At 37.2% G+C, this 24356-nt stretch overlaps 1 protein-coding gene and 1 long non-coding RNA gene across 2 annotated transcripts; one reads left to right on the forward strand and one right to left on the reverse strand.

Moving 5' to 3' along the window:
- The first annotated feature begins 16340 nt into the window (after nucleotides 1–16340).
- Nucleotides 16341–17275, forward strand: LOC104233535 (uncharacterized). The gene is made up of 3 exons (XR_011402331.1): nucleotides 16341–16506; nucleotides 16662–16752; nucleotides 16843–17275. It is a non-coding gene; the product is annotated as an uncharacterized lncRNA (long non-coding RNA).
- Nucleotides 17276–21301: 4026 nt separating this feature from the next.
- LOC104233536 (uncharacterized) lies at nucleotides 21302–22741 on the reverse strand. The gene is made up of 2 exons (XM_009786944.2): nucleotides 22387–22741; nucleotides 21302–21948 (listed from the first exon to the last, which is right to left on the reverse strand). The coding sequence occupies exons 1-2, from the start codon at nucleotides 22627–22629 to the stop codon at nucleotides 21580–21582; spliced, it is 612 nt and encodes a 203-aa protein (XP_009785246.1). The 5' UTR covers nucleotides 22630–22741; the 3' UTR covers nucleotides 21302–21579.
- Nucleotides 22742–24356: the final 1615 nt, after the last annotated feature.

The raw sequence follows: 24356 nt of genomic DNA on the forward strand, positions 1-24356 counted from the left end.
ATGCAATATTTTCGGACTATATTTGAATTATGACTTGTTATTTTGATTCAAGTTTGGTTAAACTTTTTCTCTAGTACTTGCGTGTCAGGACTATCATGGTATGGACTAAACTTTGGTGAATAATATTTAGTTTGGTGATGATGTTGAGTTCAAGTCAGCTTCCATCATTAACCTTGTTGCTTTAAAATTCGATTTTAGTGTTTGAATGGAATTAAAGATTATTGTTGTATTGTTATGTCGTGTGTGAATGTTTGAAGCATGTTACTGTTGGTTGCACTACATGTATGGAATTCATCATTAATTAGTAGTGGTTTTAATCTTTTAAAAATACACGTGGCCTGAAAATTCACTAAGTAGTAGGGGTCTAATGTTCTGCAGTTGAGATTTGCATTAGGCGTTGAGTTTATTTAGTTTTTGACGAAATTACTTGGTTTAACATAAATTGAAGCTTAGACAATCAAAGTTTGAATGTAATGTGGTTTAATAGCATTTAAGGTCTCCTGTATGTCAAGCTGTTGTGTACTAATGATTAGGTTTATTTGCTGTTTCTCTTAGATGTGCATGTCAGCCTTGCTTCGTATGGGCTCGATCTTGGGTCCTCTATCTTCAGCTTATATTTTTTTTTGTAAGGTTTGGGCTTCCTTTGATCCTGAACCTTAAGGCTATTGTGAGACAAGGAGATTTGTAGCCTCATAACTCTGTCAGGCTTGGGCTCAACACCGTCGCCTTCTGCATCAATATGAAAATTTTCAATAAACCATTGGGCCTGCTGCCAGGCCCAAGCTTCCGAATAGATATGGATCGGATCTCCTTCTATACTAGACCTTCTGATTAATGAGCTTAGTTTGAACATTAGCTTTAAAGAATAATAATTATGAATTTCCTTGGCTTTTAATTAATTAGTTCCTCTTAAAATTAGACTCGAGGTGTGCCATTTAGTTGAATTTTCCATGGCCTTCGCATAAATACAAAAATTAGTATAAAAAATGCCTTGAACTTTCGTAGTTTGCTTTAGGCGCATTAATTGAATAATTGTCATGGCTACGGGTACGGTTCCCGTGACGTAGTCGTAATGTTTAATTTCTAAAATTCGGGGGTACATTTATGTGATCCGGCCCCAATTTAATCTTGTTAATTAAACTAAACATGTTGTAGATCGTGGGTACGGTTCCCATGACATGATTCGCGATGTGTAGTCAAAGTAATTAGTTGTATGATAATTAGATTATTAAAAGCGAGTTTAAAGGGATAAAATGCACATAAGTTTAAAAGATGTTTTAAAATCAAATAAATATGCCAATAATAACAGTTGAGTGACCGTGCTAAAAGCAGGAACCCGGGAATGCCTAACACCTTCTCTCAGGTTAACAAAATTCCTTACCCGGATTTTTGTGTTCGCGGACTGTAAAACAGAGTCAATCTTTCCTTGATTCGGGATTTGAACTGGTGACTTGGGACACCATAAATTATTCCAAGTGGCGACTCTGAATTTTAATATAAATAATCCTGTTTCGATTGTCACTTAAATTGGAAAAAACTCCCTTATACTCTTCCGGGGGTAGTAAAAAAGGAGGTGTGACCGGTATATCAGGATCGAGTAAGGTTTTCTTCACTACTTTCCAGCTTCGAGGAGCCGCCTATGAGTGGTGGCGCACCTATGAGTTAAACAGTCGGGATGAGGCTGCTTCACTGACTTGGACTCAGTTTTCAGATCTGTACCTGAGAGAGTATGTTCCTCAGAGTCTCAGGTACGCATGGCGCGCAGAGTTTGAGCATTTGCGCCAGGGTACTATGACTGTCTCAGAGTTTGCTGTCCGTTACACCAATTTGGCTAGGCATGCACCAGCCTTGGTTTCTACTATTTGCGAGAGGGTTTGCCGGTTTATTAAGGGCCTTATTCCCAGCATCAGGTCTAGTATGGCTCATGAGTTGGAGATGGATATTTCTTATCAGCAGGTGGTGAGCATTTCTAGAAGGATTGAGGGTATGCATGCTAGGGAGAGAGAGGAAAGGGAAGCCAAGAGGTCTCGAGAGTCGGGCCATTTCTCTGGTGCCCGTGCCCCAATAGCAGGTCATCATGGTAGGGGTTATATGAGCCGCCCTGTTCATTTGGCTCTTCCAACAGGCAGTGGTATTCCAGCTCCTCCTAGGCCTCAGGAGCCTTATTATGCACCACTGACATCTAGCTACCTCCTGCGCGGGGTGCTTTTAGAGGTCAGTCCAGCAGACCTGGACCGAGCCAATCATAGCCACCATGTCCTCCCAGAGCTTGTTTTGAGTGTGGTGACACACGTCATATGGTGAGGGATTGCCCCAGACTTGGGAGGGGTGCACGTCCACAGACTTCTCAACCACAACATGCCCCACAGAGTTCTCAGGCTATGGTTACAGCTCCAGTTGCTACCCCACCTGCTCAACTAGCTAGAGGTGGAGGTCAGGAAGGTAGAGGTCGCCCTAGAGGGAGAGGCCAGGCCAGATACTATGCCCTTCCTGCCCGTACCGAGGTTGTTGCCTCCAATTCTGTCATCATAGGTATTATACTGGTTTGTCACAGAGATGCATCGGTTCTATTCGATCCAGGCTCCACTTATTCTTATGTGTCTTCTTATTTTGCTCCGCATTTGGGTATATCTCGGGATTCTTTGAGTTCCCCTGTTTATGTTTTTACTCCTGTAGGAGATTCTCTTGTTGTGGACCGCATTTATCGGTCGTGTTTGGTTGCTCTTAGTGGTTTTGAGACCAGAGCCGATTTATTGTTGCTCAGTATGGTAGATTTTGACATTATCTTGGCATGGACTGGTTGTCACCCCATTATGCTATTCTTGATTGTCACGCCAAAACCGTGACACTAGCTATGCCAGGTGTGCCGCGTGTTGAGTGGATGGGTACTTTAGATCACACTCCTAGTAGAGTTATCTCTTTTCTTAAAGCTCAGCGTATGGTTGAGAAGGGGTGTGATGCGTATTTAGCTTATGTAAGAGATGTCAGTGTTGATACCCCTTCAGTTGATTCAGTTCTAGTAGTACGAGATTTTTCCGATGTGTTTCTAGTTGATCTTTCGGGCATGCCGCCTAATAGAGATATTGATTTTTGGCATTGATATGTTGTCGGGCACTCAGCCCATTTCTATTCCTACGTATCATATGGCTCCTCCTGAGTTGAAGGATCAGTTACAGGAATTGCTTGATAAGGGTTTTATTCGGCCCAATGTATCACCTTGGGGTGCTCTTGTCTTGTTTGTAAAGAAAAAGGATGGTTCGATGCATATGTGTATTGATTATCGCCAGTTGAACAAGGTTACAATGAAGAACCATTATCCTTTGCCTCGAATTAATGATTTGTTTGACCAACTTTAGGGTGCGCGGGTGTTTTCTAAGATTGACTTGCGCTTAGGTTACCATCAATTGAAGATTCGGGAGTCAGATATCCCGAAGACTGCTTTCAGGACTCGGTATGGTCATTACGAGTTCCTTGTTATGTCATTTGGGCTGACCAATGCCCCAGCAGCCTTTATGCATTTGATGCACAGTATGTTCCAGCCGTATCTTGACTCGTTCATCATTTTATTGATGATATTCTGGTGTATTCCCGGAGTTGGGAAGATCATGAGCAGCACCTGAGGACTATGCTTCAGACTCTAAGAGAGAAGAAGTTATATGCTAAGTTCTCGAAATGTGAGTTTTGGTTGGATTTAGTGGCATTCCTAGGCCACGTGGTATCGAGTGAGGGCATTCAGGTGGATCCGAAGAAAATAGAGGTCATGCAGAGTTGGTCCAGACCGTCCTCAGCTACGGAGATTCGCAGTTTCCTTGGCTTGGCGGGTTACTACCGTCGTTTTATGGAGGGGTTTTCATCAATTGCAACCCCCATGACCAGGTTGATCCAAAAGGGTGCTCCGTTCCAGTGGACGGAGGAGTGTGAGGCGAGCTTTCAGAAGCTCAAGATAGCTTTGACCACAGCCCCAATTTTGATACTGCCGACAAGTTCAGGGTCTTATATGGTCTATTGTGATGCCTCAATGATTGGCCTCAGAGCGGTGTTGATGCAGAACAGTAAGGTGATTGCCAACGCGTCCAGTCAGTTGAAGATACATGAGAAGAATTACCATGTCCATGACCTTGAGTTAGCTGCCATTGTTCACGCCCTGAAGATCTGGCGCCATTATTTATACGGGGTTCCCTGTGAGATTTATACTGACCATCGGAGCTTGCAGCACCTGTTCAAGCAAAAGGATTTAAATTTGTGCCAGAGGAGATGGTTAGAGTTGCTAAAAGATTATGATATCACTATTTTGTATTACCCAGGCAAGGCCAATGTGGTGGCTGATACCTTGAGTTGTCGGGCAGAGAGTTTGGAGAGTTTGGCTTATTTACCAGCATCGGAGAGACCTATGGCGATGGATGTTCAGCCCCTAGCCAGCCAGTTTGAGAGATTGGATCTTTCGGAGCCTAGTCGGGTTATAGCTTGCGTGGTTTTTCGGTCTTCCTTATTTGATCATATCAGGGAGCGACAGTATGATGACCCTCATTTGCTTGTCCTCAAGGACAAGGTTCAGCACAGTGATGCCAGAGATGTGACTATTGGTGATGATGTGGTGTTAAGGATGCAGGGTCGGATTTATGTATTCAATGTTGATGGGCTTCGGGAGTTGATTCTGGAGGAGGCCCATAGATCCAGGTATTCCATTCATCCGAGTGCTGCGAAGATATATCAGGATTTAAGGCAGCACTATTGGTGGAGGCGGATGAAGAAAGATATAGTTGGATTTGTAGCTCGGTGCCTTAACTGTCAGCAAGTGAAGTATGAGCACCAGAGACCGGGTGTGTTGCTTTAGCAGATAGAGATTTCGGAGTGGAAATTGGAGCGAATCACCATGGACTTTGTAGTTGGGCTCCCACAGACTTTGAGAAGGTTCGATGCTATTTGGGTGATTATTGATCGGCTAACCAAGTCCGCTCACTTTATTCCCGTGTTTACTACTTATTCCTCGGAGCGGTTGGAGGAGATCTATATCCGGGAGATTGTTCGTCTGCATGGTATTCCAGTTTCCATCATTTCGGATAGAGGTATTTAGTTCACATCACGATTCTGGAGAGCCGTTTAGCATGAGTTGGGTACTCGGGTGAAGCTGAGTACAACATTTCACCCTCAGACGGACGGATAGTCTGAGCGCACTATTTAGATTCTTGAGGATATGCTCCGTGCATGTGTGATTGAGTTTGGAGGGTCTTTGGATCAGTTCTTTCCATTGGCGAAGTTTGCTTACAACAACAGTTATCAGTCCAGCATTCAGATGGCGTCGTACGAGGCTTTATATGGTAGGTGGTGTAGATCCCCGGTGGATTGGTTTGAGCTGGGTGAGGCTAGATTATTGGGCACAGACTTAATTTAGGATGCTTTAGAGAATGTTAAGGTGATTCAGGATAGACTCCGTACAGCCCAGTCCAGACAGAAGAGTTACGCGGACCGGAAAGTTCGTGATGTTTCCTATATGGTTAGAGAGCAGGTTCTGCTTCGGGTTTCACCTATGAAGGGTGTTATGAGATTCGGGAAGAAAGGAAAGTTGAGTCCGAGATTTATTGGCCCTTTTGAGATATTGAGGTGTGTTGGGAAGGTTGCTTATGAGCTTGCCTTACCTCCCATCTTGGCAGGAGTTCATCTGGTATTTTATGTTTCGATGCTCCGGAGGTATCACGGTGATCTGTCGCACGTGTTAGATTTCAGTTCAGTCTAGTTGGACAAGGATCTATACTATGTTGAGGAGCCAGTGGCGATATTGGACAGGCAGGTTAGAAACCTGAGGTCAAAGAATATTGCATCAGTGAAGGTTCAGTGGCGGGGTCAGCCGGGCGAGGAGGCGACCTGGGAGACCGAGCAGGATATGTGCAGCCATTACCCTCATCTTTTCACTACTTCAGGTATGTTTTTATGCTCGTTCGAGGACGAACAAATGTTTAAGTGTAGGAGGATGTGACGACCCGGCCGGTTGTCTTAAGAATTTATGCCCTGATCCCCCATTAACTGCTTTCCCCGAGTTTATTCTGCTATTTTGATTTTCCAGGATGTTCGGTTTTGAGTTTCGGAGAGTTTTGGGACACTTAGTACCTAAATGAGAGCTTATGTGTTGGAAAGTTGACCGTAATCGGAATAGTGTGAAGATGGCCTCAGAATGAAAATCTGATGGTTCCGTTAGCTCCATTGGGTGATTTCGGGCTTAGGGGCGTGTTCGGATTGTGTTTTGGAGGTTTGTAGCTAATTTAGGCTTGAAATGCCGAAAGGTGAATTTTTGAAGTTTCCTGTTCGATAGTGAGATTTTAATCCGAGAGTAGGAATGGAATTCCAGAAGTTGGAGTAGCTCCGTTATGTTGAATGTGACGTGTGTGCAAAATTTCAGGTCATTCGGACGAGGTTTGATAGACTTTTTGATCGTAAACGTATTTTTAAAGTTTATAAAGTTCTTAGGCTTGAATCCGATGCTAAATTGGTGTTTTTATGTTGTTTTGAGCGTTCCGAAGGTTGGAAAAAGTATGAATGATGTTATGGAATATGTTGGTAGGTTTGGTTGAGGTCCTAGAGGCCTCGGATGTACTTCGGATGCTCAAACGAGCACTTTTGGCCTTTGAGTGATTGCTGGTTTTCTGATATTTTTGCAGCAGTGATTTGTTCACTACGATCACGTGAGACCATCCGCGATTGCGTAGGGTAAGTTGAGTTCAGGCATATTTTTGTGAATTTCGATCGCAGAGGAGGGAGTGGGATCGCATAGGGTAAGTTGGTTGGTCACTGCGTTCGCATAAGGACCCTTGCGTTCGCGTAGAAGGACTTGGTGTGGAAGTGGGGTGATAGAATTTTCTCTATGCGATCGCATAGAGCTGGTCGCGATCACGTAGGATTAAATCTGGGCAGTATTTAAATAGCCCATCCGCGACCCTTCTTCATTTCTCCATCATTTTTGAACGGGATTGAAGCTTTTGGGGGAGATTTTTTAGGAAACCAAAGGGGAATCACTTGGAGGTAACATTTTTGCCTTCATAACTCGTTTATATGTGATTAAAGACCTAATTAGTGGTGAAAATTTTGGGAAAAAATGGGTAATTAGGGCTTGAGATTAAGAGACCTTAACATGGGTATTTGAGGGGTCAATTGAACTCTGATTTCAGTGTTCTTGTTATGTATAGACTCATGAGAATACGAGGTTTCTGAAAATGTAAATTTCACCCGATTCCGAGATGTAGGCCCGAGTGGCATTTTGGTCATTTTACCTAATTTCGCTTATTAGCTTAGAATTTAATTGTAGAATCAATTACTTGAAGTGTTATTTATATTATGCAATTGAATTGAATAGATTTGGGTCATTTGGAGTCGAGTACTCGTGGCAAGAACGTGGTTTCGAGTTGATTTTGAGTCGGTTTGATGTAAGTGGCTTGCCTAACCTTGTGTGGGGGACCTTCCCCTTAGGATTTGGTATATTTGGTAATTGAAATGCCTTGTACATGAGGTGACGAGTGTGCACTTGTGCTAGTTGTTGGAAATCCGATTTTCATCAAGTAATTACTAGTATGTTTCCTTTCCTGTTTTTATTACTCACACTATTAAGCCTGTTATTAGCTTAGAAAAGCATGTATAAGTGATTTAATTGCTTTATTTGCTCAAATTGCCTTATCTAAATTCTGTGCAGCATGCTAGGCTAGAATTATTTGTTGCCTTAATATGAAATTTATCATTTCTGAATATTTTCCAGTTGCTGCTGTGTATTTACATTGGGACTACGGATGTGGGATTCCGGTAGCTCCACATTGTCTGTTTATTTGGGACTACTGATGTGGGATTCCGGTAGATCCCCCTGCACAGTTATATGGAACTACGGGACTGCACCCGGTAGATTCCCCCGGTACTAGGTATTTACATTTAGGGACTACGGAACGGGATTCCGGTAGATCCCCGGCGCATTTTGAGTTGGGCTACGGGACAACACCCGGGAGATCCACTGCACATTTACATTTGGGGGCTACAGGACGGTATCCTAATAGATCCTCGGTTGTTATCTCTGTGTTGAGCTGTGTTCCCTCGGTGATTATTTTGCCTCTATTCTAGTTGTTGTTGCTCTTTCTATTCTATGTTATTTCTTACTGTTGCACTTAATTATACTTTCTTGTTCTACACCGTTATACTTTGTATTTTATTTAACCTTAGTAGGGCCCTGACCTTCCTCGTCACTACCCGATCGAGGTTAGGCTTGGCACTTACTGAATACCGTTGTGGTGTACTCATGCCCTTTCTACGCATATTTTTTCATGTGCAGATCCAGGTACCTTGACTCAGACTTACCATCCTTGAGGTGAGGCAACCGTTCGGAGACTTCGAGGTATATTTGTTGCGTTTGCAGACCGAGGAGTCTCTCTCCACTCTCTCTTATAGTGACTGCCCTTCTGTATTTATTTTGTTTTAGACTATTCTAGAGTTAGAGCACTATGTAGTGATCCTTAGCTTGTGATTCATGGGTTTCCGGGTCTTGGAGATATGTATTGGTTTCTAGGAGTTAAATATTGTGTATGCCGAGTGGCACTTTTAAACACTGTCTTATTACTCTAATTCTGTTTTAAATTGTTTTACTTCTGCAAATTGGTTTATTTTGCAAAATTTAGGCTTACCTAGTCATAGGGAATAGGTGTCATCACGATGGTTCACGGAGGGCGAACCGGGGTCGTGACAAAAGTTTATCCGGAAGAAATATTAAGATTATTACGTATTTTTGATGCATTTCACCCATTTATATATGTGCATTGGCCCATGACCTGATGGCATTATATATGTGTATATATGTAAATATATGTATATGGGATATGGGAAAAGGTTACGGTGTTATATACGCACCACCACCTGATCAGCTGGTATATGTTGATGATATTGCCCACAGTGGCCGAGACGATATGATGGAATGCCTTCAGTGACTTGATAATATTATGTACACCCATACATACGCATGACACAACATTTATACGCATGTGCATGATGTTATAAACATTTTAGAATTTATAAAGTTATTCAGATTTAAAGACGTGTTTCTATATTCCATGTTTCATCTATGTCTTTTACATAATAATTTTCATGCCTTACATACTCAGTACATTTTTGGTACTAACGCCCTATTTCACGGGGCCTGCGTTTCATGCCCACAGGTGTAGGTAGGCAAGCTGACGGTCCCCCTTCTTAGGATCCCTGATCAGCGAAAGTTGGCGTGCTCCACTTGATCCGGAGTTGCTTTTGATTTTGGTATGATACGTTTGTATATATATATATATATATATATATATATATATATATATATATGGGTATGACGTGGCTCAATCCCTTCTTTGTACAATTATGTTTCTATTAGAAGTCTATGGAAAGTATGTCTAGTTGGGTTGTATGTGGCCTTGTCGTCCTTCAGTTTTGAATGTATAGTTGTCTATAGCAGCCTTGCCGGCTCACCCACTATATCCTGCATGTATACGTACATATGCTTTGTTGGCAAGTTTCCTTCATATATGTTATTTTCATAATTCAGCAGATGTTATTCAAATTCATATCTTAGACGCATGCTTAGGGGTGTTTGACAGGTAGGACTCAGGCACCCGTCGCGACCCATCAGTTTGGGTTGTGACAGAACTAACCATTCTCGCAAGTTATAAAACAGTAAAAACACATACAAGGAGTCTCATTTAGGGGAACGGGGTTCTAGAAAGCAAAATGACCGATCTGGTCGTTATAGCAGGTTTTGCCATCCTTTCAGGCCAGACATATGGTTGTGGAAGCTATGAATCCATTTTTCCATCAGACGTGGAATTCCTGAAGAGATATTCCATACCAAATCAGAGTGAATATGTGGCTTCAATTTAAGGTACGAATAAATATAATTTATATAATATTTATTATGTTCGTCTAACATTTGTTTTAATTGCATACTAAGTGTGTATGGCAGCCTCAGCATGAAATTCAGGTGAATGAAAATTTCGAGAAGAGAGCTCAGAAAAGGATTAAAGATACTCATTTTCTTGTTCGGAAAGGTGGGAGAAGGACTTTATGGTTGCGTGAAGATGTCTGGACTTCAACTATTGGAGAAGTGGAATACCGAATAATAGAAGCAAAAGAGTGAAAAAGCGAAGGCAAATAGAGACTCCAGTAAGGGTGGCTCGTTGCACACCAGAGGTTCAATCAGTTTTGCGGCCCATCGATTGAGATTGGTAATTTATTTATAATATTTTACTTAGCTTTACTTATATGAGATTCAAGTAATAAACTCATATTTTTTATTTTGAAAGGAAAAGGCACATAGGGGAAATGTATCTCATGCTAGTGTCTTTGAGGAGACACATAAGAAGAAGAAAAAAAAGAAGGATGGTACAAGAGAAGGATGGATCAAACCACGTGCATTGGAAACATATGTAAGATTCTAAATTCAACACTACATTTATTCTTGATTAAGATTAATTCGTTTATATAGTGTTTGTCAACAACATTTCAAGAAGGGTATCAAAGAAGAATGGAGGAGTAGCAACAAACTCAGCCCGATTCTCAATGAATGCCCGAAGATATGACTTCGATATGGACACAGGCAACTGGTTGAGTAAATAAAGATATAAAATATTTTATACATTTTTAGATATGATTTCGTTTTAATATTATTTTACCCAAGTTGCATGTTTCTTTTATTGCTAATTTAAATATTTTTTTATTTCTCATAAAAATAAATAAAGATAGAATCTACGGACTTGGAGTGCAGCCGTCGTCTAGTCGTCCAACCGTATTATTTAGTGGTACTTCTGCTTCACCCAAAGAAATTGAGACTATGCGGACGCAAATCAATGAATTGTCTCAACAATGGAATAATGCTCAAGAAACAATAAGTATGATGCGGATATTCATGGCAAATCATGAAAAACAACGTCATTCAATGGAAGAATCTAACAATGAGGAGACTGAAATCGATGAAGATCGGTAGTAATTTAGATTATGTAATAGGATATTTAGACTTGATTGATTGTTGCAAAACTTGGTTCGTTTTAGACTTGGTGTAATATGATTTTGGTTGAAAGCTTTAGATTTTTATGTATTTTAATAGAATAGATGGTTTTGTTATGTTTAAACAAGTTTGATACTTGTTGTTTTAGGTTCTACTGATAGAATATTTGTAATATTGGCTGCTACGTATTCATTGTTTCATTTGGCAGGGGGGTGTGGCTTAAAATACAGTAGAATTCTATTGTATTTTACCAAATTTTCCGATAAATTTCCTACCAACAAAATTCCCAGATTTGAGGCTAAAGTGGTCAAAAATTGAATTAATTATCTTTTTAACGTCTTAATTTCCGACCGATTCGGTCGGAAAATTTAAATAAATAAAAAATATTAATTAAATTACCGACCAAATCGGACGAAAAATTTATTATATAATTAATTTATATAAATAATAGTGCGATTGAATCTGTCGCAAATATACCGAGCAATCACGAGTATTAATTTCATCCAGTCAACTGTACAATTCCCGTTTGCGCTCGATTCCGTCGCAAATATTTTGCGAACATCATTTTTTCAACCACTTGAAATCCATTAGAAATAAGAGATTTCCGACAGATTTTGTGGTCGGAAATTTGGCATTTTCTAGTAGTGCTCACCATAAATTCATATTTTTCAAATTATCTCTTACTGATTTAAGCCTTTTCTTTTTCTTGTTTGTTTCTTGTTTCTACCATTCTTTTAAATTAGAGATATTAGATACATGAATCGTAGCAAATTATTTTTTGACTTGTCTTGTTTTCAATTTTTCCTTTGTGTAATGTCTTGCTACTTTTTAAATTATTTTTTGATTGATCTTGTTTTTATTTCTCTAAAGTAATAGATCTCCTCGAATTCTCTTGGTAACTCTTTTTTTTTTGCCTCGAATTCTTTTTGCAAACTAAGAGGTCCTATCTATTACTATTAATAGACCTCCTCTCCCTTTTTCTTGTACAACTTCTTCTTTTGTGTCTCCAATTCCTTTTTGAAACAACAAAACTAATAGGATAACAAATTCAAATACTTTCGTCATCAAGTATGATTTATTTTTTTCTTTTATAGTACTGTATCAATTTATTATACACAATATCTAGTATGTATCTTTATCTATTCTTTTTTAATGTGAGTGCATGTACTGATACATCTAATATTTTGTGAAAGTGACTACTGATTTATTTTTTTAGATTTGATGCATAATAACACTTATTTTTAATAATATGAGTGATTAACAATTGAAAGCTTTTCCCTTGATGCTCTTATTTTCTTTATCTTTTTTCTTTTTTAACTTAATAGATTTTTAGTTATCTTATTTGTTTAACATTTATTATTATTAATCAAATGTTTCTTAATGCATATTGAAAAGAAAATAATCAAGAAAGTGGCATTGGATAACAACTCTGAGAAGGCTCAATGGGATGTAGAAACCACAAACCTAATTTTAAATATGTGTGTGGAAGAAATTTTAGTCGGAAATCGTCCTAAGACTCATTTTAGTAGATTATGATGGTCTAATCTGGTACAAAAGTTCAATGATAAAATCGGAAGAAACTATGATAAAGTTAAGTTGAAGATTATCATCATGTAAACAATACGTAATTATACTAGGTAATTGTAACGACCCGACCGATCGCTTCGAGAGTTACAGCTCCGTTCCCCCATTTTCTGTTTATTTATGTTCTTCAACTGTATTATGTCTTACCAGTTCAGTTGGTTCGGGTCCAGTGTGGTTTTGGAGTGAATTGAGACTTTTAGTCTCTTGGTGAAGGTTTAACTTGGAAAAGTTGACCAAATGTTGACTTATATGTAAACGATCTCGGATTTAAATTTTGATGGTTCCGTTAGCTCCGTTATGTGATTTTGGACTTAGTAGTGCATCTGGAATGTGATTTGGAGGCCCGTGGTAGAATTAGACTTGAATTGGCGAAAGTTAGAATTTTGGCGATTTTGGTCGGCAGTGGAAATTTTAATATCGGGGTCAGTAAGGAATTCCAAAAGTTGGAGTAGGTTCGTGGTGTCATTTTTGACTTGTGTGCAAAATTTGAGGTCATTCGAAGTGGTTTGGTGGGTTTCGACATCGTTTGTAGAATTTGGAAGTTTAGAAGTTCTTAAGCTTGAATCCCGGTGTAATTTAGTGTTTTGATATTGTTTTGAGTGATTCGAAGGTTTCACTAAGTTCGTATGATGTTATGGGACATGTTGGTATGTTTGGTTGAGGTCCCGAGGGCCTCAGGTGAGTTTCGGGTGGTTAATGGATCATTTTTGGTCTTGGTGAGATTGCTCATGTCTACTGTATATTTCTTCTGGTTTCCTCTTTCGCGTTCGCGAAGAGTGTTTTCTGAGTGATGAGGATTTTGTTCTTTGCGTTCACGAAGGAGAGGACACGAACGTGAACACGAAGGTGTAGTTTGAGTGTACATGGAGAACGCGGGAGTAGGGTTGTGTTCGCGAAGAGGAGTAAGGCAGTTTGGGATGCTAGGTCCTTGTTCTACGCGTTCGTGAGGTGGTGGCCGCGTTCGCGTTCGCGAAGGTCTGAGCCGGTAAAGCATTGCAGTCACGAGGCATGTGTCGCATTCGCGAAGAGTAAAGCAGAGAGGCAATCAAGTTGTTCTACGCGAACGCGAAAGGACGGTCACGTTCATGAAGAAGGAAATCTGCGCAGATAGTGTTATATTCAAAATCGAGGGTTTGAACTCATTTTTCATATTTTGAGCTAGATACCACGGATTTGGGCGATTGTTGAAGGGAATTTTAGGGAGTTGATTGGGGTAAGTGTTTTTTACTTGATTTTAGTTAAATTCCATGATTATATCTTGATTTCTATCATCTAAATTGTGATTTGGGGTGAAAAAATGGAAAAAAAGTGGAAGAGTTCTTAAGATGGAATTTTGAGGTTTTGAAGGGGATTTTATTATCGGATTTGACTAAATTTGGTATGATTGGACTCGTGAGTGAATGGGCTTTGGGGTTTTGTGACTTTTGTCGTATTTCGAGACGTGGGCCCGGGGGCTAAGTTTGAGCCAATTTCGAGTTTTGAGTCTAATTTAGTAATTCCTCTTGCGGAATTGATTCCTTTAGCATGTATTAAAGGTATTGTACGGCTTGTGGCTTGATTCGGGACGTTTGGAGGCCGATTCGAGAAGCAAGGGCATTGCAGAGTAGAGATTTGTTCGGATTGAGATAAGTAACAGTTGTAAATTTGGTCCTGAGGGTATGGAACCCCGAATTTTGTGTCTTCTGACTATTTTGGAGGTGACGCACGTGCTAGGTGACGGGTGTGTGGGAGTGCACCGAGGGGATTGTGACTTGGTTCCCGTATAAACTATAAAGTTGGACAACCTGTTGTTAGCTATGCTGGTATTGTTGAGACCCTTAGTGGTCGTTTCTTGCTGCCATCTTACTATTTTCATTGATATTCTGTACTCAGTCATGTTCATGCATTATTATATCATATATCAGTCTCTGTTATTCTATTTGATGCATCATGTCATTTCTGTTGGGCTGATTATCCTGATTTCTGAGAGCCCGAGAGATCGATGACTAAGTGAGGCCGAGGGTCTGATTGTGAGGATATTTATGGGATCGGGCTACACTCGCAGCATGTTTTATTGATTCTGTCATGATTGGCATTGATATAATGTTTGGGCTGAAGGAGCCCCTCCGGAGTTTGTACACACCCCTAGTGAGCGTAGGTACCTACTGAGTGCCGAGTGTTGAGAGATTGTGTGGAATGAGTGGTTGTGAGGTTGGAGTGATTGGGAGGACTGAGTGAAGATTGCTCGAGGGGCAGTATATGATTTCATCAGTGTTGCACATAGTTGCCTTATACTCGTGCTTTGAGAACTGTTGAAAGATAATTTATCTGACACTACTTGAACTTGACTTAAATCAACTTATTTGACTTAACCGAAATCATGCCTACGCTTTACCGAATTTTTATGGAAATAAACTGTATTTGCATAGGTCGTCACTACTTCTCAGTTCCCTATTTATTTCTATTACTTACTGAGGTGGTGTACGCACGTTACTCCCTGCGCCTCGTGTGCAAATCCAGGAGTAGTTGATCGTAGAGGTTGTTGATAGTCTTTGCAGCAGTTTGGAGATAGCAAGGTAGTTGCCCGGTGTTCGCAGCCTTGCTTTTCTTCTTCCCTATCTTTCATGAGTTGTATTTTGGATTCCAGACTATGTTAAATCTTGCTATTGTCAGACCAGTTCTATTAGATGCTCATGACTTAGTGACACCCCGATATTTGGGGCTTTCGTTCAGCCTTTCTTGATTGAGTTCAACTCTTGTTTTTCTTTTTCTTTTTTAATGAAAAATCGTGTTATAAAAAGGCTTTTTAGCATGTCTTTGAATGAGTTATTGAAGTATTGTGAGAGTCGGCTGGCCTAGTATCATCGATAGGCGCCATCAAGACAGGTTTGAGTTTAGGGTCGTGACAGTAATATTATTACTTTGGTATAACTCTATATATTTTATTGATTTATATCTTTAATATGTATGTTTACTTTATGTTATATTTAAATTAAATTAAATAAATAATAATAAAAATCTCTTACAACAAATATTTTATTTTTTTTAAATAATAATTATAAAACTTTGGTACTATGCTTTTGAGTAATTTGACACTCAAAAGCACTTTCTAGAAAAATTTGTCAAACACAATTTGTTTACCTAATGTTGCAAAAATTACTTCTCAAATAAATTGATCAAGCACAAACTGTTTTTGTTTTTCTTTTTCTTTTCAAAAGTACTTTTAAAAAAAGCACTTATAAGAAAAAGTACTTTTCAATATGAGCAATTTTTGATAGCTCGGCCAAACCGACTCTAAATTTGATTGAGTCAAGCTATATGTTCAATGAATATATGCTTATGGTGCATGAAAATCTAAAATCTCATACTTCTAATCGTCACTTAGGATACCCTTTGAATAGTACTCTCTCTGGTCCAAAATAAGTGATTTTTTCAGATTTTAAAATTGAATTAATTATTTTTTTCCTACATTGCCTTTGAAGTAAATAGCATTGGAATATGTGTTAGGAGTATTTATGTGAAGAGATAGTAAAGGTTAATATGGTCAATTTCATTGTTAATTAATGTTAAAAAGTGGATTTCTTAATCTGTATAAAAATAATTAAAAAATCACTTATTTTGAACCGGATGGAGTAACTAGAATAATTGTGGACTTCTCTAATTCTCTTAACTAGAATAAAGGAGGGAAGATGATTAATTTCCGGTGACAAGATCGATAACATCGAGGTTGGCACGACATCATAAATCCTAGGCACCATCTTTTGAAATGTCCATATTAATTATAGCAACCATAGTACGAAATAGTCATACAATCCCAATTTAAAAATATGGTGGCAGAAAAAAAGAAGTGTCATCGAGTACTGGGAGACCACCATTACAGAATCTAATCTGAAAAAAATACAACCCCATTACAGCTAAAGTTCTGTTCCATCTTACAGGTACCTCTCTTATTTTTAAATTATTAGCAGAAAGGAAGTTGGAGAATCCTTCTTCCTTATTCCTATTACAATATTACCATTTCACATTCCCAAATGTATTATTGAACTTCTGTATATCCTGTTGACAAATTTATATTTTTGCTCTCTTTTATAAGCTAGCTAGTCTTACCAGCAGATATGGAGGAGCTCCGCCCGAGTTTCCGGTGCTCCGGCGACCGAAGACTAGAGATCGTAAGCGGAAAACAGGTAAGCATTACTAATATTACATTAAGAACCATGATTTCAAGAACCTTATAGTTGAACTATTAAGTTTAAATTTTAGATTCGCCTATGCAGGGAAGTCGGGCTCGCTCACCGGATCTGCCCGTAGTAACGAGCAAGGGGACATGGCCGAGTCAGGTGGCGACAGCAACTTCATCGTCAGCTAAGCCATGGGGATTCAATGATCCAGAGATGAAGAGACGAAAGAGAATAGCAAAGTACAAAGTCTATACTATTGAAGGAAAGTTCAAGACTTCCATTAGAAATGGACTGAGGTGGTTCAAGAATAAATGCTCTGAAATCATCCATGGCTATTAATTAGCTATTGTTACTGTAAAAGGTGCTTTTCTTTTTAGTCTCAATATGATCTATTGTGAGTTCTGAAGTTATAAGAAATTACAAAGAAAGGTGGGAAACATAAGAGGTGACACAGGTCTAATTAATTTCATACTACTTAGAATGTTTTGCTTCATTTTTCAAATTGAAATTCTAATTTGTTTGCATGTCATTTATCAGCATTTATTGTTCTGACCTTTCATGCCTTTTTTGCATATCAAACCCATGGAATTCAAATTGCCAATGAATTAACTTTGCTCTGGTGCAAAAGCATAGATGCCTAATCAAGAAATTATGCGTTCAACTCTGTCAAAACTTGAAATTGATTTATCCTTATTCCAGATATGGGTAACTTTAATAGGTTAACTTCATTATTTGATTCGTAAATACAGTGACTTTGTAAATCTTTCGAATAGTGACTTTCTCAATTTTTCAATAAAATAAAAACTGGATGGACATTTGCCATTAATCTCAGTGGTCTTTGGCTCTTTTTTTCACAAACAGACCGAATTGAAGATCTTTACACCCAACTTTGGGCTAAATTGCTGTATATTTGCAATATGTGTCTCATTTTATCTGAACCTGGCAATGAATATGATTTTGATTCGCCACCTTTTTCTTAGTGATTTGTTGGGAATTCAAGTTGACCAAACTGGCCATGGATTGGGTGGGTCAAAGGCAACTCTGATTTTAGTAATCAATTCGTTTGCCAGGTTAAAAGCGAAACAGAAGCAGTTGCATTTCCTACACTTTTCTTACATCTAAGTAATGACTAATGACAGTATTAATTTATAATGCTACTTCCTCGTGAAAAGTCAAACAGATGCGGACATTATAATTGGACATATGTTTGTTAATCAATCAACATAATATGACTCGTGAGTAGGGGTGTCGAACGGGCGTGTCGGGTCGGATATGAGCGGGTCAAAACGGATAATTTAAAAAATGAATAAATTATTCGACCCGACCCGTATTTGAGATGGATAAAAAATAAGTTTATCCGGCGGATAATATGGTGACTTCTTAAATATGATCACTTATAAGTGAATTCCTTGTCTTCCAAACTTGGAACTCCAATATGAGGCTTTACAAATGTAAAAGTTAAATACATTAGTTATTCATTTGGTTAACCATTTTCTAAGTGGATAATATGGTTCTTTATCCATATTTGACCCGTTTTTAAATGGTTCATTATCCAACCTATTTTTTGATGGATAATATGGGTGGATAACTGTTTTCTTTTAGGAATTTTTACATTCATATACACTATATGAAATTATATTACCTCCCTACTCAAGTTTTACTATAATTACATTTTATATACCTAATTACCATTTATGTACATTTTAAGGGAATTAATGATAATAATTAGTGTCCTAAAATTACTCTAACATATCTTACACTCCCTCACGTTTCTCTCTCCACATCCCACCCCCTTCCCACATATCTTGCACCCATCCACGATTCCACCATTGACAACAATTAAAAAGCTTTGAAACTTTGAATTCGAATTTGGGTTTTCAAAAAAACATTATTTGTTTGAATTGATGTTGTTGCAAAGAATTAGGAATTCTCTTTACGTCTCTCTCTATCTCTCAATCCCTAATTTCAGTAATGTAAAGCAAAGGAAAAGAGAGCAGCAATTCCACCATTAACAGCTATTAAAAAGCTTTGAAGCTTTGAATTCGAATTCGAGTTTTCGAAAATCATTATTTGTTTAGATTGGGTGTTGTTGCAAACAATTGGGAATATGGCTTGGAGTTTATATCTCAATTTTAAGGGATTTTGGTGAAGATTAGACATGATGTAAATTATATTACGAAATTGTAGTAAAATTGTAGAAATATTGTATTCTGTTGTTTATATATTTTTCTTTTATTTATTTAACTATTGTATGAAAGTTAAACAACATTGTATAAAAATTATATTTAAATTGTATGATACTGTAGTTGTATATAACTGAGTAGAAATAATGTATGAAAATTGTAGATAAGTTATATAATATATAATTAGTTGTATGAAATTTGTTTTTACTATGTATAAATCAGATACAAAATATACAAAAGACATATTGTATAAATTTTGTATAAAATTTGCGTTTAAGTTGTATGTTATTGTAGTTGTATTTAACTGGGTAGAAATAATATGTGAAAGTTGTAGATAAATCGTATAATATATAATTAGTTGTATGAAATTTGTTTTACTATGTATAAATCAGATACAAAATATACAAAAGACATTATATAAATTTTGTATAAAATTTGCATTTAAGTTGTATGTTATTATAGTTATATTTAACTGGATATTTTTAAAGACTTGCACAAAAATATTTTTTCCTTGGTAAAACTTTTGATTTACAAATTTATATAAGATACATGATATGTTTAAGCATGTTTAGGCATGTTGGGAGTGACGAAAAATGAAACAAATGCCTCAATTCGATCTCTGGCCACCAAATTCATCGGCCTCATGCTCTACTCCTTTCTCTCCTTGTTTATCACACTCTTAACAATACTCAATTGATTGACTTGAAGATCATGGAAGAGAGAATGAGAGATCCGGCGAGCTGAGACTCGACACACAAAATCTCAAATTTATCACATTTCAGAGTTAGGTAGTATAAAGGATCTGCAGTTTGTGACTCCTCTTCCCAATGTCCGCCAAGAAAAAATGTTTAGATTTATGGAAAAGGTCCAAGCTAATATTCAAAAGGGTTATACATGTGTGATATTTTAAAATAAAAAACTTACACCTTCTATATTATGAAAATGAAAATCTTACACAATTATTAGTTTGAATAATATATTTATTTTAAGAGGATATTACGTCTTAGTTTTCATAAAGATGATATATATCTATTACTACTATATATTAAAATAGATCACTAAGAGACACATTAAACATACAAATAGAAAATTCTTATGTATTTAATTTTATAAAATTTTAAGAAAGAGAATAAATTTTTCCGTTGAAATTTATTATCACATAACATTAAAAAGAAAATAAACATTTTTTAGACATGCATAATGTATCTTTTTAGCATGTTGGGAGATGAGATAGCTCGAGGACAACTCCCAAAAAGAGAGTAAAGAGTGTAATTAAATCCTTTAATTGAAGACATTAATAATGGATTGAGAGCCTTTTAAGGTGGAATATATATATTTTTTAAACAAAACTTGTGTAGGTAGGGTAATTTACAAAACATGAATATTTAGGGTAATAAAGTTTTCAATAGTGTATACGAATGAAAAAATCATTTTCTTTTAACCATTTTGCCACTTCTACTCGTGAGTGCAAAGGTAACTTATTTTTCGTAAATGACCCGCAAATTAAGGTCCAGTTTGGAACATCTAAGTATTGACTACTGACATTTGACTCAAATTGCATGATACGTTGAGGTCCAGTTTGGAACCTAAATTTCCTAAAGCAAGAATTGCTTTTCTTGTGCCTGGAAATATGAGAAAATTTATACGAAGTAAAAGAAACGGAGAAAGCTGGTAGGAAAATGTGATAAAAAGTGTGAGGCGCATTTGGAATAAATTTACCTCGAAGTACTAATTCACTCTCTTCTACTCCTTTCTTTCAGTTAACCTATTTGGACTCAAAGTTTAGAAATGCATTTATTTTCGTTCTAAACACTTCTTAATTTTCGTTTCGTTCTATTCACCCATTTGGTACTTGGGATTGGATAATTATATATAGAGTTGAACATTTACTATTCATTACCCAATGGTATCTAACGAATAGAAAGACGTTAACCTTTTTAACTTTCTATTTCATATTACGAACTTAACAGGTCATAAAATAGGTCTTGGACATTTATATCAACTTATCTCTAGTTTTCCCACACGGGAGACCTGATGCCAAATTCTACTTTTGTACAAATGATACTTCTTATGCACTTCTTAACAATTATCCTGTACTTGTTTGATTATCTATAATATCATATACCTTTTCGACCAAAAAAAAATAAAATCTTATCTCTAGTTTATCTTTATTTGGTTTGGTTGCTATATAGGAGTAGTTTAAAAGGAATAAACCTCGTAAAAGCGAGAGAAAATGATGATGAAATACGTATGTAATAAAATAGGAGTACAACTTTTATATCTTAACAAAAAAAGATCTCTTAGATTCAGATACATATTCCTTCATTACAATGTAATCCATTGTACTTTCCTAGGCACATATAGAGCAAACATAATGAAAGAATTCAATATATTTTTATTTTCCTTCTTTTTCATTCACTATTTTCTTTGTTCGAAACGGAGTGCAAGTTACAAAGGTAGAAAAAAACCTGCTCCATTTGGAACTAATCAGTAAAGATCTAAGAGAATCAGAGCAAAAAGGCAGAGACATTTCTACACTAGTTCTGAGATATAATGCCTTTGCAAAAATTAATTTAATTAATACTACAAAATGAATGAAATGAAATTAGACGCTTACGTGCATGCCTTTTATGTGTTTGATGAATTGCTATCACTGTTGACGCCTCATTTGTTCGTAAAATTGAGCTATGAAATTCTCTGCTTTTGCATCAATCATCTCGTCTGCTCCAATTGCATCAAATACCTGGTCAGGATCTTCCTCTTCATCGTCGCTGCTCTCACCGTAGAGTTCTTGGAGATTATTTGCTGAAGCATACTGACTCATGGTTCCTGCAGAGGAAGTAGAGGGTGATGGAGAGGACACATTTTCACAGCATTCTACCATCGGTGACGGAGATTTCACCGGCGGCGGCTGGTGGGGAGTTGGTGGTGATTGATTGTCTTGGAGATGTAAAGGCCTCATTGAACCCACCAGCTTCTTCCAATTATCTCCTTTTGAATCCGCATTAGGCACCAGTTCCTTTAGTATTCAGAATTTAAAATCAATGTATGTTAGAATATGATACGTAAAATGTGTGTTGTGGTGACAAAACTAGAATAACATAGAGAGGCGGAGCAAGAATTTGTCACCGAATTGGGTTTGCAATTATTTTCTAATAGCAACAATATTTAAGTAAAAGCGACTGGTTCAGCCGAACCCGCACCTAAGGCCAGTTCCGCCTCTGTGACATATATACCTATGCTTATAATTTTCGGCCGATTTTTATGTAAAAGCTAAGAATTAGTTCATCTTCCTCCTATAAAGAAAGTGATTTTTCGACCAATCCAGAATGAATTATTGGCGTTAAAAAAGTATACAGTAATAAAAGAGTTTGCAATATCGATAATTAAAATTATGTAATCAGAATATGATACATAAAATGTACGTGCACTTAATGTTGGATCTCTGTAGGCGTACCTGAGAAATTTTCTGATGCTTTAGATCAATAGATCGACGGCGCAGCTTGAGCGATGCAGCTCTGAGGAAGCTGAAAGCACCTTGCTTTTTCTTCTCCTTGGTATTGATTGTTTTTTCTCCATTATTACCATTGACACTTAATTTTGGTACTTTGACAATGTTGTTGGTGTCAATGTTATCATTAAGTGGAAATTTATTATTGTTGTTGGTGGTGATTGTGGAGTTGATTACCTCGTCTGTCATTCTTTTGAGGAGACGTTCCACGAAAAAATTGGCTACGCTCTGTCCAACGACGTTAATGTGATTTAATTTGCCCTCCCTGCAATGCAGGGCGAGTTGTTAAGAGAGACGTTGCGAACAAATGAGGCTTCTTTTGCTGTATATATATAAAAGAGAAGCGATAAAAAAGGGAACCTAGAATTTCTGTTTTTGGTGTTGATTCTTTGTTGGACAGTTACGGTTAAACTATATAAGCACCTCAGGATATTTGTGCGGTTCACAACGTAGTTTGCAATTGAAGTTGAAACATATATAGAAGTACAAGAATGCCCATTCTCATGCACATTTGTTATGATAATAACCAAGTTGTAAAAGAAAATCAGTTTTAAATTTATCAGTAATTAATAGATTTGAGCAGGTTGAATCCAATTTCTGAATTGGCACAGGTTTCTCTTCGGTCTCCACCGCTCAAAGTACGTAGAGGGTGAAACCTTTTAGTTATTTGCTTCCATTCATATATTATGATCTCTTCATATTTATTAAAAAAAAAATTAGTGCAGTTAGAAGCTACTTAAAAAAGTGCTTTAAATTACAACTTTTACGGTTAAAAATATTCAACCATACATGAAAAAGTTGTAGTCGAAGGAAAAATTGATTCACTCTCTAAATTGTAACAGTGTCATCCAAAGTAGTACTAGAACATAATGACTGTTATTTTGGTCAGTTTGTTTATTTCTATTACATCTTGTTTGGATGGTCGTTCCACGTCGTTTCATAATGTATCGTATTGTATTATATTATATTGTACTGTATTGTTTGATGAATACAATATTTGGATAGATTGTATCATTTGCCATTGTTTCATTATATCATGTACCAGTAATATGAAGAATAAATTTACAATATTATAAATAAAAATTATGATACGGGGTAAATTTATTATATAAAAAGGTAGTGTAAATGATAAAATAATTTAATAATAGTGAAGGGTGAGATGAAAGAAAAAGATAAGATAATGATGCAATCATACCAAATCGGTCGTTACATGAAGTGACACATTTCGTCATTACGTAACGACGGATTTAACAATACGATACAATAAAATTTAAGTAACCACCAAAAAAAATATCGTATTTAAAGTAACAATACGATACGATACGATACAATAGGAAACGACCATTCAAACAAGCTCTTAGCCTATTACAGGGTTATTTCAGAAAACATATATGCTCCTGATTCGTTCGTCTTGAGCTGGGGTATCCGTCGGTCTGCAGTTCTGAGTTCCATTTTTCTCTTGGGCTTTTCCTTGTGAATGTAGGATTGAAAAGTGAACTTGGGCCTGTAAATCTTTATATGGGTGATTTGCACAAATAACACATTTGGGGTATCACTCTTGAATTTTTGATCCCATTTGCTTTATGGACAAAACTTTGATTTTAACAAGTATTGTCCCCGTTTGCCTTATGAGCAACCCATTTTATTTTTTACCTTAAAGATTAGTCGATTGATCAAGTGAGGGTCAAAAAGCAAGACCATTCATTTTCAATGTCATTGATGGTAATTTCTTGACCTCCAAAGTGGGCCCAAAAGCTTGGTATGTTTGTGTAACATTCCAGAATATTGATGATTATTTTCCTAGGAAGCTACGGTACAGGTACATGCTTGGCGATTCACATTAATATGGGGAATCAGTGAGGATAATATTAGTAAGACATCTGGCACAAACACAGACAGAGTTGTCATGTGGTGGC

This window comes from Nicotiana sylvestris, chromosome 9 (assembly GCF_000393655.2).
Source record: "Nicotiana sylvestris chromosome 9, ASM39365v2, whole genome shotgun sequence".
In the NCBI taxonomy this organism is placed as follows: Eukaryota; Viridiplantae; Streptophyta; class Magnoliopsida; order Solanales; family Solanaceae; genus Nicotiana; species Nicotiana sylvestris.

Excerpts from the sequence above, each read along its gene's own strand:
- LOC104233536 (XM_009786944.2), bottom strand. The coding sequence starts at position 22,629 with ATGACAGACGAGGTAATCAACTCCACAATCACCACCAACAACAATAAT. Across the intron at positions 21,949-22,386 it reads AGCATCAGAAAATTTCTCAG|GAACTGGTGCCTAATGCGGA; the intron begins GTACGCCTACAG and ends TGAATACTAAAG.